This window comes from Alexandromys fortis, unplaced genomic scaffold, assembly GCF_014885135.2.
Source record: "Alexandromys fortis isolate MF-2015 unplaced genomic scaffold, M_Fortis_MF-2015_v1.1 scaffold_76, whole genome shotgun sequence".
Classification (NCBI taxonomy): domain Eukaryota; kingdom Metazoa; phylum Chordata; class Mammalia; order Rodentia; family Cricetidae; genus Alexandromys; species Alexandromys fortis.
The window spans coordinates 5,780,211-5,792,638 of record NW_026067997.1 but is presented as its reverse complement, the minus strand read 5'-3'; the positions used below and the strand labels follow the sequence as shown (position 1 = coordinate 5,792,638).

The following is a 12,428-nucleotide window of genomic DNA, read 5'->3' as shown; positions in this document are numbered from 1 at the left end:
TGATAACTGGTGTAAGAGGTCCAAGCTCACTGTGGGCAGTTCCGCTCCTGGGCTGGCGGTCCTGGATGTTATAAAAAAAATAAGCTGAGCAAGCCATCAGGAGCAAGCCAGTAAGCAACATTCCTCTACAGCCTCTGCTTTAGGTCCTGTCTTGAGTTCCTGACTTGAATTTCATTCAGTTCTGAAATAAACCCTTCTCTTGCCAAAAGCTGCTTTTGGTCATAGTGCTTTACAGTATAAACTCCAAGACACATGTAAATAAAAATTCTGCATGTTAGAAATGAAGTTTGGCCAGACAGTTGTGTCTCATGCCTTTAATCCCAGCACTGGGGAGGCAGAGGCAGATGGATCAAGGCCAGCATGGTCTACAGAGCTAGTTTCAAGAAAGTCAGGGCTACACAGAAAACCTCGTCTCAAAAAAAACAAAAACAGAAATTAAGTTTAAATGGATGTGCAACACTGGGGTATAGCCTAGGTTCAATTACCAAAACCATAAAACAGACAGAAAAAGTAAATGGGCAAATACTACTTATGGTACTAATAGAACAGTACAGAAAATGATACCAAGTATTTGAACATGTCAACAAAACATTTGTTTGCTTGCTTTTATTCATCAGAACTCATCTCAATTTTTTCATTTTTCCTGATCTCTGAAGATTTATGAAAATAGGAAATAGCACTAAGTATTGATCTGAAATGAAATATCTCCCACAGGTTCACATTTGAAGAGTTGGTTTTACTATTCTAGGAGTATTCTATTCTAGTTAGTCGTACTATTCTAGGAGTCTGTGGAAACCTTAGGGCTGGGCTTGTGCTGGAGGAAACATGCCTCTAAGGGTAATACCAGGTCCCCAACCTCTTCCTCTTCTGCTCTGGATCTCCTCCATCTTCTTACTAGGATGAAATGAGATCTCTAAAGATACATCTTTCTTTCCTTGTTTCTCCTCTTCTATAATTGTAACAATGTAAAGCTTGATTGACACAGTAAGAAGGTGTGAGAGTCCTGTAGCTACTACCTGCTATGCAATGTGATCAAGTAATTGTCCTTTTCGTAATATAGAATGTTAGTATAGTACTTAAAACATTTGTAAAGAAAGACAGGAAATGATTTCTTAGTTCAGAGAAGATAACATTTTAATGTTCTATTCATAAACTAACATACTATTTCAGTAAACACCATATAATGAAATATTTCTGTTAGTAGCACTCAAGTATAGACTGGAAGCTGGTTCAAATGGAACTACTAAATTCATTTAAAAATGAGAAAATGGAAACTCACTCGCTTAACTTACCATGGTTTATTTTATTTTTATGTTATGTGTGTGTGCTTTTTACCTGCATGTATCTCTGTGTGCTACATGCATGCATGGGGCCCATACAGTCCAGAAGAGAGAACCATATACCCTAGAACTGGAGTTGCAGACAATTATAAGCTGTCAAGTGGGTGCTAAGATTAGGAATCTGGGCCCTCTGGAAGAATAGAAATGCTCTTAACCACTGAGCTACCTCTCCAGCCTCCTAATTATCATTAAGACTAACAATGAATTTACACTTTTCTTTAACATTTTATATTGAGTTACTTTCTAAGTAATTTTAGACCATAGATATGCTTACTGTCTTCAGAAAGATTAATACACATATAAAAAGACATTTAAGTGTAATTTTAAAAATGTTAAACATACAGAGAACACAACAAAATATATTAAAAATAATTTGGTCCTCTGTCTTCACACAATAATCCATAAGTACACACTAGCGGCCAGAATATATTCTCTCTTGCTCGGCAAAACCTAGGAAGTAACTTAGTAGTGACTAGATAGTAGCTTCACAGATGACCTTGATCTAGTGTGTGGACTCCATGGGTATTATATACAACAGAACAAACCACGTCCTGGTTGAATACTTCTAATCACACAATGCTTCACAAGCATTTCTAACACTTAGTCAAGTGTGATTTGAAGTAAGGAGTGCTACAATTGATAACATTATCAGTGTTACATAAATAAAGAAAGCACACAATACATTTCCACCTCTATATTCAACTTATAATGTTACTTATCCACCTATTTCCTGAAAACTTTCTGATCAATATTCTAAATTCCAATGAAGTAATAAAAAGTTTTGGAGCTAAAACTTCTCTTGGCACTTAAGGGGAAGGGGAGGAAGTCTTTAATTCCTACCTTCTTCAGTCCTTGGTTGCTGAGGGAACATGTAGTTAGTAAGCACCATTTTCTGAGTCTCTGAATCAGTTTCTTTTTGAAGAGGTATCAGAGGTTTGGACTAGGGAAAGAAATGGTTAATTTTTTAATAAACCTTTAATTTTCAATAAAAGAAAATACACATCTAATAATCCCTACAAATAACCATCCACCTATTTTACAAACTATCAAGGTACAGTTACAAAAAAAAATTTGTATATATACAAAAGAACACTTTCGAGCATTCAATTGAAACCACATAGAAATCTAGAAAATAAAATTTTAATAAAAAGCAAATTCAATATGTATTATTTATCACTGAAACAATTATAAAATATTTCAACATGCCAAGAATACCTATAGCCTATGAATTATTTACTACAAAGAGATTTTACTAAAAAGGTTATAAAACGTTTTCCATTATATGTTATTTTGCTGTCTCTAATATATCCTTTTGTAAAATGCTTTTTAAGGAAAAAAACCATTTAGAAGGTTTAAATTAGTTATCTAAACATTTATTCCAGTTAGCTGCTAAACAGACAGTGCTTAAAAGTAATCAGTAAGTTGAACACTGCTTCTCTTCTATCTCCATCAATGGCACCAACAAGACACTTGGTGGAGCCACCAGGTATTTTAGACTTCATTCTTTTCTTAGTATCTTTCTTCTAATTGGTTAAAATAGTATCAATATCTGTTCTAATACAACTAACTCTTATTTTTAATATACTCCCCTAAAATTCTACCATTAAGAGCCTTAAATAACTCCTAGTAGGTAGGAATTACCCAGTCTTCTCTTCTATATTATCTTTCAGTTTATTCTCCAAATAAACTCTTGTGAAAACCTGATTCTATTCTGAAATCTTACTCTTAAATACTTAAAAATTTTGTGACTTCCACCTAGTTAAAAACTAAACTGTCCTATAGTCTCAAATATTCTGACCATTTTGCTTGACTTCCTCAAATAATGGAAGTGGTAAGCCTACTCTTTCCTAAAAATCTGCTTCCTTGAAATCTCAAAGACAGGCTGATTCTTCACTCACACTGTTTTTGACAAGAAGGACAGAGATGACGGTAGTAACACTGCTCTGAGAGCTCACCCTGGTCTATCGTCAAATGTAAAAGCCAGTCCTGCACACATCATCCTGGTTTCTAAATTCAATCTCTGTATTATCCACCAATCTCCTCAACCCCAGGCAGAGCATAGTTAATTAAAATATTTCAAAATATTCCAAAATCTGAAAACACTGAGCACTGACACGGTTGTCCCAAGTAGAATAGGACACATTTGATGTCAACAGAAAGTTTATGCTGAAAAAAAAACCTAAAAATTAATTTTTAAATGCTACATAAATTATTTTTCATATAAGTAATATATGAAACATTAATAAAGTTTATAGTTAGACTTTTATTCCTATCTTATTTTTTAATTGTGAATATTAAAAAAATCTAGGAGGCAGAGGCAAGTGAATCTATGTGAATTTGAGGTCAGAATAGTCTGCAGAGAGAGTTTCAGGACAGCCAGGGCTACACAGTGAAACCTTGTCTTGAAAAACCAAAACAACAACAATAATAAGAAAATCCAAAAATCTCCAAAATATCTTATCCCAAGTATATCGGATATGGAATACTCAATCTGCATTCCCTTCTCTTATATTAAATATTTCCACAGTCAAAGGTAATTCAACAGATATAAACTATAAAGAACATAGATAAACTTTTTGGTCCAATCATTTCTTAGTGTGTAAAGAAGCAACCCCTTTAAATGGCAGTATCAAAATTATCTAGGACATTTGTAAAAACCAATTTCCCTAAAAATATTCTGCTATTACCCTTTAAACATAGATCAAAATTGGCATATTTTAAAATGGGTGAATTGAATGGCATATGAATTATACTTCATAAAATTTATAACCACTGCTACTTATGGAGTACCTGGGCAGAGACAAGAATTAGTTTACTGAGCTTTTCCCATACCCTGAATGTCTGCTCTTTAATTCCATTTAATTTTAGACACTCCTCCAGTTCTCTAGCTATCAAAACTCAAGATGTCACCTGTTGGCATTCTTCCTCTGAAACCTAAAATCACTCATTCATCAAATACCTACTAACATATTTTATATCAAAGCACTAACACAAGACAGAGCAAAACAAGTATGTACACTGACTTCTCGAGTCTGCAGTTGATAAGGTGTAGGTACTAGAGAGCATACAGGCATTCACTTACTGCTGCCTCAGACAAACAGGACAGCATTTCTGAGAGGTTTAAGGTGAGGAGAGGAAAAGAATAGGGCAAAGAATGCCCTGAATGCCTCTATGCTCAAAATTGCTGAGAGAACAGATTTTCATGTGCACTCAAAAAGAAGGAACAATGGTAGTAAGTCATATAAAAAGTTAGGTAGAACTGAGTCTGATTTCCAATCTATATTTTTATGGGTTTGAAAACTTGCTTCTTTCCCATTGTTCTTCTGAAGAGGCAAGCGGCTCTCTCTCTCCCCCCCCCCGCCTCTTTCTCTCTTCCCCCTTTCCTTCCCCCTTCTCTTAATAAATTCACCACTTAAGCTCAAAAAAAAAAAAAAAAAAAAAGAAAACTTCCTAAAATACAACAAAATCACTTATATATCTATATCTGCGTTAAACATTGGTTCTAAATATGGTAAGATATTTCTTCATATATACAAAAATGCATCTTTACATGTGAACAAAGGTATAACTGCTCTTACGTGGCACTATATAAATTAAAGGATATAATTACATAACACAATTGGAAGTCCAGCCAAATACTAGTTCAGAATACTCACCTGATTATCTGAGAGCCACATAGCAGTCAACTGTTGTAGCTTTGTAAAGCTAAAAGGCAAATTCTTTAACCTGATTGGAAAAAGACAAACAAAAATTATACTTAAAAATGAGAATATTTCAAATGACTAAGAGATTACATTAGAAGTGCAGCTCAGTGGTCTAGTGCTTACCTAGCATGGACCCTACCTTTCTACCTCCTAGTACCACAAAAAATAATTAAAATGAAAACATAACTCATCTGAACAATGCTATATACTGGCATATGCAGTTAACATAAAAAAGTAAAGTCAAATGCACACTTTTATATAGGAGAAAAGACAAAAGCATTATCTAGTTTTAAAACACAATTCTCTATAACTGGTTTAATTCAGCAGATAAAAGGATAATCAGGTCAATAGTGAAAATTAAAACAAAAACAAAAACAGTATATGCACTAGCCCCAAAGGCAGCTGTATTTCCTGATGATTGTCAACAATCTAAGACTCAAAAAGCCATCTCTAACGTTAGTATAAGACTTCTAGATTATCTGACAATTTATTTTAGGACAGGCACATTAACCTGTCCAATATGAGCATCTATACTTTTATTTATTTATTTATTTATAAATAATAGTTTTTATGGTTTATTTAACTTTTATTTTATGTGCATTGGTTTGAAGGTGTCAGATCCCCTGTAACTGGATCTTCAGACAGTTGTGAGCTGCCATGTGGGTGCTGGGAATTGAACCCCGATCCTCTGGAAGAGCAATCAGTACTCTGAGCCATCTCTCCAGCCCCCGCATCTATACTTTTAAATGAAAGAATGAGCAAAATTTATCTGATGCTACTTATTATTCTGTGAATGTTATGGTTCATTTTGAGCCAATATAATTATACAATCTTTATTGTAAATTGAAAATAAACAAATCTGTTAAAAAAAATAACAACTGTCCATGCCGTAACGTAAGGTAAGGCCACCCTGAGTACTCTCTCTCACAAAACTGTTGTTGTTTCTGTATTTAGAGAGAACTAATGCTGTAAGAACACAGTGCTGCTCCACATTTTAGTGAGCTATTACTATTTCAAAATGATAATATGTAAAATAAAGTGATACAAACACTTGTTAGAGTAGTAAATTAAAATAAGATTCCATTTAAAATAATATTTTTACTTTATCCTTGCTATCTTAAACCTAACTAGTCTTCTGTGCATACCTTTGAAGACAGAGTTTGAAGAGTTGGTGCTCTCACTTGGAAAAAAAATTATGAGAAGAAACAAACTTTACTACAGAGGCAGAGGTTCTTCTTAAATAAACTGTAGCTGTTAGGACATTTTTGACAAGTCAGTCAGAATACTGTACTTAAAGTTCTACTTTACAAACTATGTGAGTCTGAAATTTCTCCTACATAAGAGAGAAACCTACTATACTATTACAAAAGGATTATGTTTGTATTTTGTAAAGTGTTACAAGATAAAAAACATTCTGTTGTGGATTAATGCTCTTGTACACTATAAAGATTTGTCACTCATACTGGTTTAATAAAATGCTGATTGGCCAGTAGCCAGGCAGGAAGTATAGGTGAGACAACCAGACTAAGAGAATTCTGGGAAGAGGAAAGGCAGAGAGTCAGTCATCATCCAGATGTAGAGGAGTCAAGATGAGAATGCCTTACTGAGAAAAGATACCAAGCCACATGGCTAAACATAGACAAGAATTATGGGTTAATTTAAGTTGTAAGAGCTAGTTAATAATAAGCCTGAGCTAATAGGCCAAACCATTTACAATCAATATAAGCCTCTGTGTGTTTATTTGGGACTAAATGGCCGTGAGATTGGGCGGGACAGAAACTTCCATCTATAACTTTCTGCAACTATTATTTAAACAACCTTAGTCTTTCACTCCAGCAATCACTACTCCAGTCTGGGAATCTATAGCAATCAATCTGCTCTGCAATTTGGCTTTTGTGGCCCAAACTGAATGAATGAATCTCTGCCTAGAAAAACATAAGCAAAGATTAGATTAAAAAATTGCTTTGTTCAGCAGCAGTACAAAGGTGAATTTGGGATTACAGGAATTAAAAGGATATATAATAATGAAAGAATAAAGGTTGTATAATTATGTTGGTTCAAAATAAACCATGACAATCACAGTAACATCAGGTAGTTTGCTCATTTTTTCAATTGAAAAAATTTAAATATATATATAAAATAAAAGAAACACCGGCTAGAATAGTATATTTCATATCAAATTTTAACTTCAATGTAGTCTATAAGCCAACAGAAGATTACAAACCTGTTATCACTTAAATTAATGACTTTTAATTTTTGCATATCACCCATTTCCTCTGGAAGTGTCTCTAGTTTATTAGAATGGAGAAACAGCACAGTTATGTTTTTCCAGTTTCCAATCTGAAAGAGAAACAAACTGGAGATCACAAACCTGGCCTATAGGTCAATAAACAAAACTATATTACTATATCTGAAAGTGGTGAAAAATAATCCTTGCATTTACAAAAGTATTACTTTTGTAGTAACTAACCCCCCCCCCTCTTTGATTTTTCAAGACAGGGGTTTCTATGTAGTTCTGGTTGTCCTGAAACTTACTCTCTAGACCAGGCTGACCTCGAACTCAGAGATATGTCTGCCTCTTTAATCCCCAGTGCTGGGATTAAAGGCATGCATCACCACCACCCAGCTTTAACTACTCTCTTTAAATTATTAACTTTCCTTTAAGAAGAAAAGTGTTTAGGAACAGCTTCAAAGTTGCATAGTCTGTTATTATTCAGAATATAAATTGATTAATAAACTATTTTAGAAAGAAAATAAAACAAAGAATATGTTTAAAAGACAAAAATCTGACATAAATGTAAAATACTGTACCTCTGGGGGTAACTGTTGTAAGTAATTGTGATCTGCAGCAAATGTTCTTAAGTTTGTGAGCTGTCCAACTGATGAAGGCAAAGCTTCAATTTCATTGAAACTGCAATCCAGTTCTTCTATGGACCTTAGACTACAATTATAAATGAAAACACATTGTTTTTAAAATCTACACTATACCCAATATTTAAGAACACGTCAACATGAAATTAGCAAATGAAATTTGGTAAAGCTAAACTTTACCAACAATAAATGAGTATATTTTTATTACTATTATATAATAACAAAACTGTATGCAAATTACTTATTTTGAATGTTTGTGGAATCTGCTTTGATGTTCTTTATGTAAATAAAATGCATGCAGAGACACAAGCTGAGTTAATAACAGCACTTTCTTTGTCTACATATTCACACACAACTCACCCTCCTATTGAGTCTGGTAGATACATTAACTGGTTTTCATCTATTTTAAGAGTTGTGACATTTTTCAATGAACCTATTGAGAAGAAGTAATAAATCATTTTCAGCTTAAATTATAAAACAAATTCATCAATAATCACGGTGAAACACATTGGATTTGACAACATTTAGAAGACATTACCAATAAAAACCTACTTACAAAAGACACTACACCCTATCATCACCCACTCTTACTTGCCCAATATTTCTATTTTCACCCACCTCACCTGTGTGTGTTATGTGTCTACATGTGTGTGCGTGTGCAGGTGTATGAACATGCTTATGAAAGCCCGAGGTAAACTTTGGTGTCCTTACACAGGAACCATCCTCATTTTATCATACTAGGACCTGGGGCTCATCTATTAGGTTAGGCTGGCAGGCTATGAAGCTCCAGGGATCTGCCTCCTCAATGCTGGGAACAGAAGTGCACACACCACTAAGGCTAGCTTTTAATGTTAGTGTTTGGAATCAAACTTAAGTCCTTATACTTGGCAGGCAAGTCTTTTACTGACTATCTCTCCAGCCCCCACTGTACTGTTTAACTTACTACCCAACCCCCAAGTAAAATATAAGCTTCTAAGAAGACAGACATTTTGTCTCCAGTGTTCACTTCTGTATCCTTGTTCTAAAAACAAAGTCGTGACATAAAGAATTAACCACATCTGTTAAATTAATAAAAACACAGCAGTATGAATTGTTACTACATAACAAAATAGTATGTAAATATATTTCAACTCAAAAATCAAAAGTACTTATTAGATTAAAATAGAATTCTAAAATGTAAAATGTGTCTTAACTTTAAAACTGGTGTAATACAACTGAGAAATATGATAATTTAGTTTCTCTATTATATCACCTTGAAGATTTAAGCATTGAGACTTTCATCCAAGTGACCTATCTACCTCATACTTTATCAAACAACTTCAAAATAGATTGAGCATGAATTGTAGATATACCATAAATTTTTTAAAAGCCTCCTGTTTTCTTATCTATCAATCAATCAATAGTAAAGTAAGGGAAAACAGTTTCCAAATAAGGCTAGCTTCTTTGTCAAAAATTTATTAAAGTTATAAAAACAGGATTTCCTTAGAATAAATATAAGTAGTAACAAAAGCAGTAAACTGTACAATGGAGCACATCAGGGAAAGTTCAAGTAATATATGTAAGGGGTGGTACAATAAAACATTAATAGAAAGATTTTGAGTTTCTATGAAAGATTTGAGTAAAAAGAAGTCTTTGATAATTAAAAAGAAATTGTTCTGAAAACTATTAATACAGACCAATGGTCTCAGGCAGCTGCTGAAGGGAGTTACTTGATAAGAGGAGGTCTTGGAGGTTCTCACATGTTGAAATTCCTTCTTCAACCATTTCAATATTATTTTTAGAAACATCCAAATATGTGAGCTGTCTCAAACTACCAATAAACTGTAGGTAAAGGACAGAAAATGCCATTATTATATCAGGTAATTTTGCTTTGTTTGTTTTAAGACCTGTTTCTCTGCGTAGCCCTGGCTTTTCTGGAACTTGAATTTACAGATCTGCCTGTTCTGCCTCCTGAGTGCTGCTGGGATTAAAACGTACACCACTATGGCCAGGATCAAGTAATTTTTAAAATTTAAGTAATAAGCACAATACCAAGTTTTTTTTTAATAAATTTTTTTTTATTTTTTTAAATATTTATTTATTTGTTATGTATACAATATTCTGTCTGTGTGTATGTCTGCAGGCCAGAAGCGGGCACCAGACCTCATTCCAGATGGTTGTGAGCCACCACGTGGTTGCCGGGATTTGAACTCAGGACCTTTGGAAGAGCAGGCAATGCTCTTAACCACTGAGCCATCTCTCCAGCCCCACAATACCAAGTTTTAATTAATAACTAAATTATTTCTCAATCACCAGACATATTTAATAATAAAGATGTGGAATAATTTTATTCAAGCAGAATGATAGTTTTCTTAGGTAAATATTGATCACCTCCTATGAAATGGCAATTCTTTTATGTCTTCTCTAAATATGGAAGCATACCGTTTCTCAGGTGATAAAACAGAAATCATTTTAGTTTAACTATTTCTGGAAAGACTGAATTTAGTATAACTGACTGGTACTAACAGAATGCATATGTTCTCAGTAGTAAAAAGACTATTTTTAATATAATTTGTTATGGATGTTTTCAGATGTGTGCATGGTTTTTAAAAAGTACAATTTGTTTCACACTTTTGCTTAATAAAAAATTAAGTAAAAATTCATCATTTAAATGACTAAACAATTTTTAAATGTGCATTTCAAATACTCAAAAAGAGAGACAGTAATAAATGGAAAGCTACTAAAATTTTCATATACATACCCCTGGAATAAAAGTCAGTCTATTACCATCCATCCAAAACTCTTTCAATCCACTTAGTTGTTCAAGTACTTCAGGCTGTTTGGACAGAATCAGAAGAATTCAATTAATTTACATGACCATCTACATCTGGCTGAAAAAGCCCAGGAATTGCCAAGATATTCTTTAATCAAAACATTAAAGGAGAGAGGAGAGGGAAGCACCACAAGGGGTGTGCTTCTGTACAGCACCATTGTTACCACTGGGAAAACCAAATTCCACAAAGGTAGAAAGATTTGTGAAAGTTCTGGATTACCCAATTGGGTCAAGTATTTACACAGTTAATAATAATAATAATAAACTAAAATAGGACCCATTGTTTAAAAGTATGTAATTACATTGGTGCTGAAAGGCTAAACTCACAAACCCCCTTATATTGCTGTGAACCTTGGTATTCAGGTAAACCTGCTTTTGGGCACTGGCCATTGGAGCTAAAGGTTTGAATGTCTCCTTGAAGTTGTTACTTCTCTCATTCTAAAGAGTCATGGCAATCAATAAGTACACAATGGCAAAGGGTACTACATACCCACTCACCACAGCAAGTCACATATTCAGATCTATTATTAATAAGTATAGGCAAGACATATAGGCATAACTTGAATTAAGAGAAACTTCCTTTTATTCTTTATAAGTCTTTATCATTGCAACACAGTAGTAAGTTTTGGAGACATACTTTATAACAGGGATGACTTTAAATAGATCCTCCTTGACGCCATCTCCCAAATGGTGGGATTATAAGCATACATCACCTAGCCTGTCTTTCTACTATTAAGTTTGTTGTTGTAGTGGGTTTTTTTGTTTTGTTTTGTTTTTGTTTTTCAAGACAGGGTTTCTTTGTAGCTTTGGATCCTGTCCTGGACTTGCTCTGCAGACCAGAGTGGGCACAAACTCACAGAGATCAGCCTGCCTCTGCCTCCCAAGTGCTAGGTTAAGGTATACGCTGCCACCACCTGGCTTTTATTTTTCCCCATGTGTGATATTAATACAGATCAAAATGGGTAAGAAAAAAGATGATTTTTAAAAGCTAATAGGATTCACAAAACTAGTAAAACAAGATTCACACTACTTATATTAAAGTTAATACATCAAAAAATAAAAGATAAGGTCATATAGGGTAACTTAGGAAGCAAAATATGTACTTTTTCTCAATAAGTAAAACTCTGCAAATACAGTGAAATCCATCAAAACCCATCTTAAATTAGAATATGAAAAAGTTGGCTGGAGAGATGGGTCGGTGGTTAAGAGTACTGGCAGCGGACTTGAGTTTGATTTCCAGAACATACTGGCTCAAACTGTCTGTAATTCCAGTTCAAGAGATCTAGCACTCTCTTTCAACTTCCTCAGGCACCAGGCATGCAAACGGTAGACAAGTCACACATGAAGGCAAAACACCCATACATATATAATTAAAAATTTCAGTAAATTTTTCAAAAAGGATATGCAAAAGAACTTTAGAAAAGGGTAGAAGGTCAAATACTACAGTATCATACTGACCACAGTTGAAATGCACACAGACATTCTTATTCTTAACATTACCATTTGAAAGATGCCCTAATTTTGAACAACAGACTTGCAATCAAAAATTTTAGAGATAAATAAAGGTCAGTGAGTCTATAATTTGATCTCCTAAAGAAGCTAAATAAGAAGGTGATCCCAAAGAAAAACATACAGCTATCCTCCTGATTATGGGAAGTAGACAAGATTGCCGGGCAAAAAATGGGATCTTGAGGGTGGGGT

At 33.9% G+C, this 12,428-nt stretch overlaps 1 protein-coding gene across 5 annotated transcripts in view; it reads right to left on the bottom strand.

Moving 5' to 3' along the window:
* Positions 1-12,428, bottom strand: part of Erbin (erbb2 interacting protein) — a 103,761-nt gene that overhangs the window by 33,773 nt on the left and 57,560 nt on the right. For all 5 annotated transcript variants that reach the window (XM_050160339.1, XM_050160336.1, XM_050160337.1 and 2 more), the window contains exons 9-15: positions 10,656-10,730; positions 9,592-9,736; positions 8,276-8,348; positions 7,856-7,985; positions 7,269-7,384; positions 4,997-5,066; positions 2,181-2,280 (exon numbers count right to left, since the gene is read on the bottom strand). In XM_050160339.1, the coding sequence (XP_050016296.1) occupies positions 2,181-2,280; positions 4,997-5,066; positions 7,269-7,384; positions 7,856-7,985; positions 8,276-8,348; positions 9,592-9,736; positions 10,656-10,730 (709 nt within the window). The remainder of the gene's footprint in view (positions 1-2,180; positions 2,281-4,996; positions 5,067-7,268; positions 7,385-7,855; positions 7,986-8,275; positions 8,349-9,591; positions 9,737-10,655; positions 10,731-12,428) is intronic.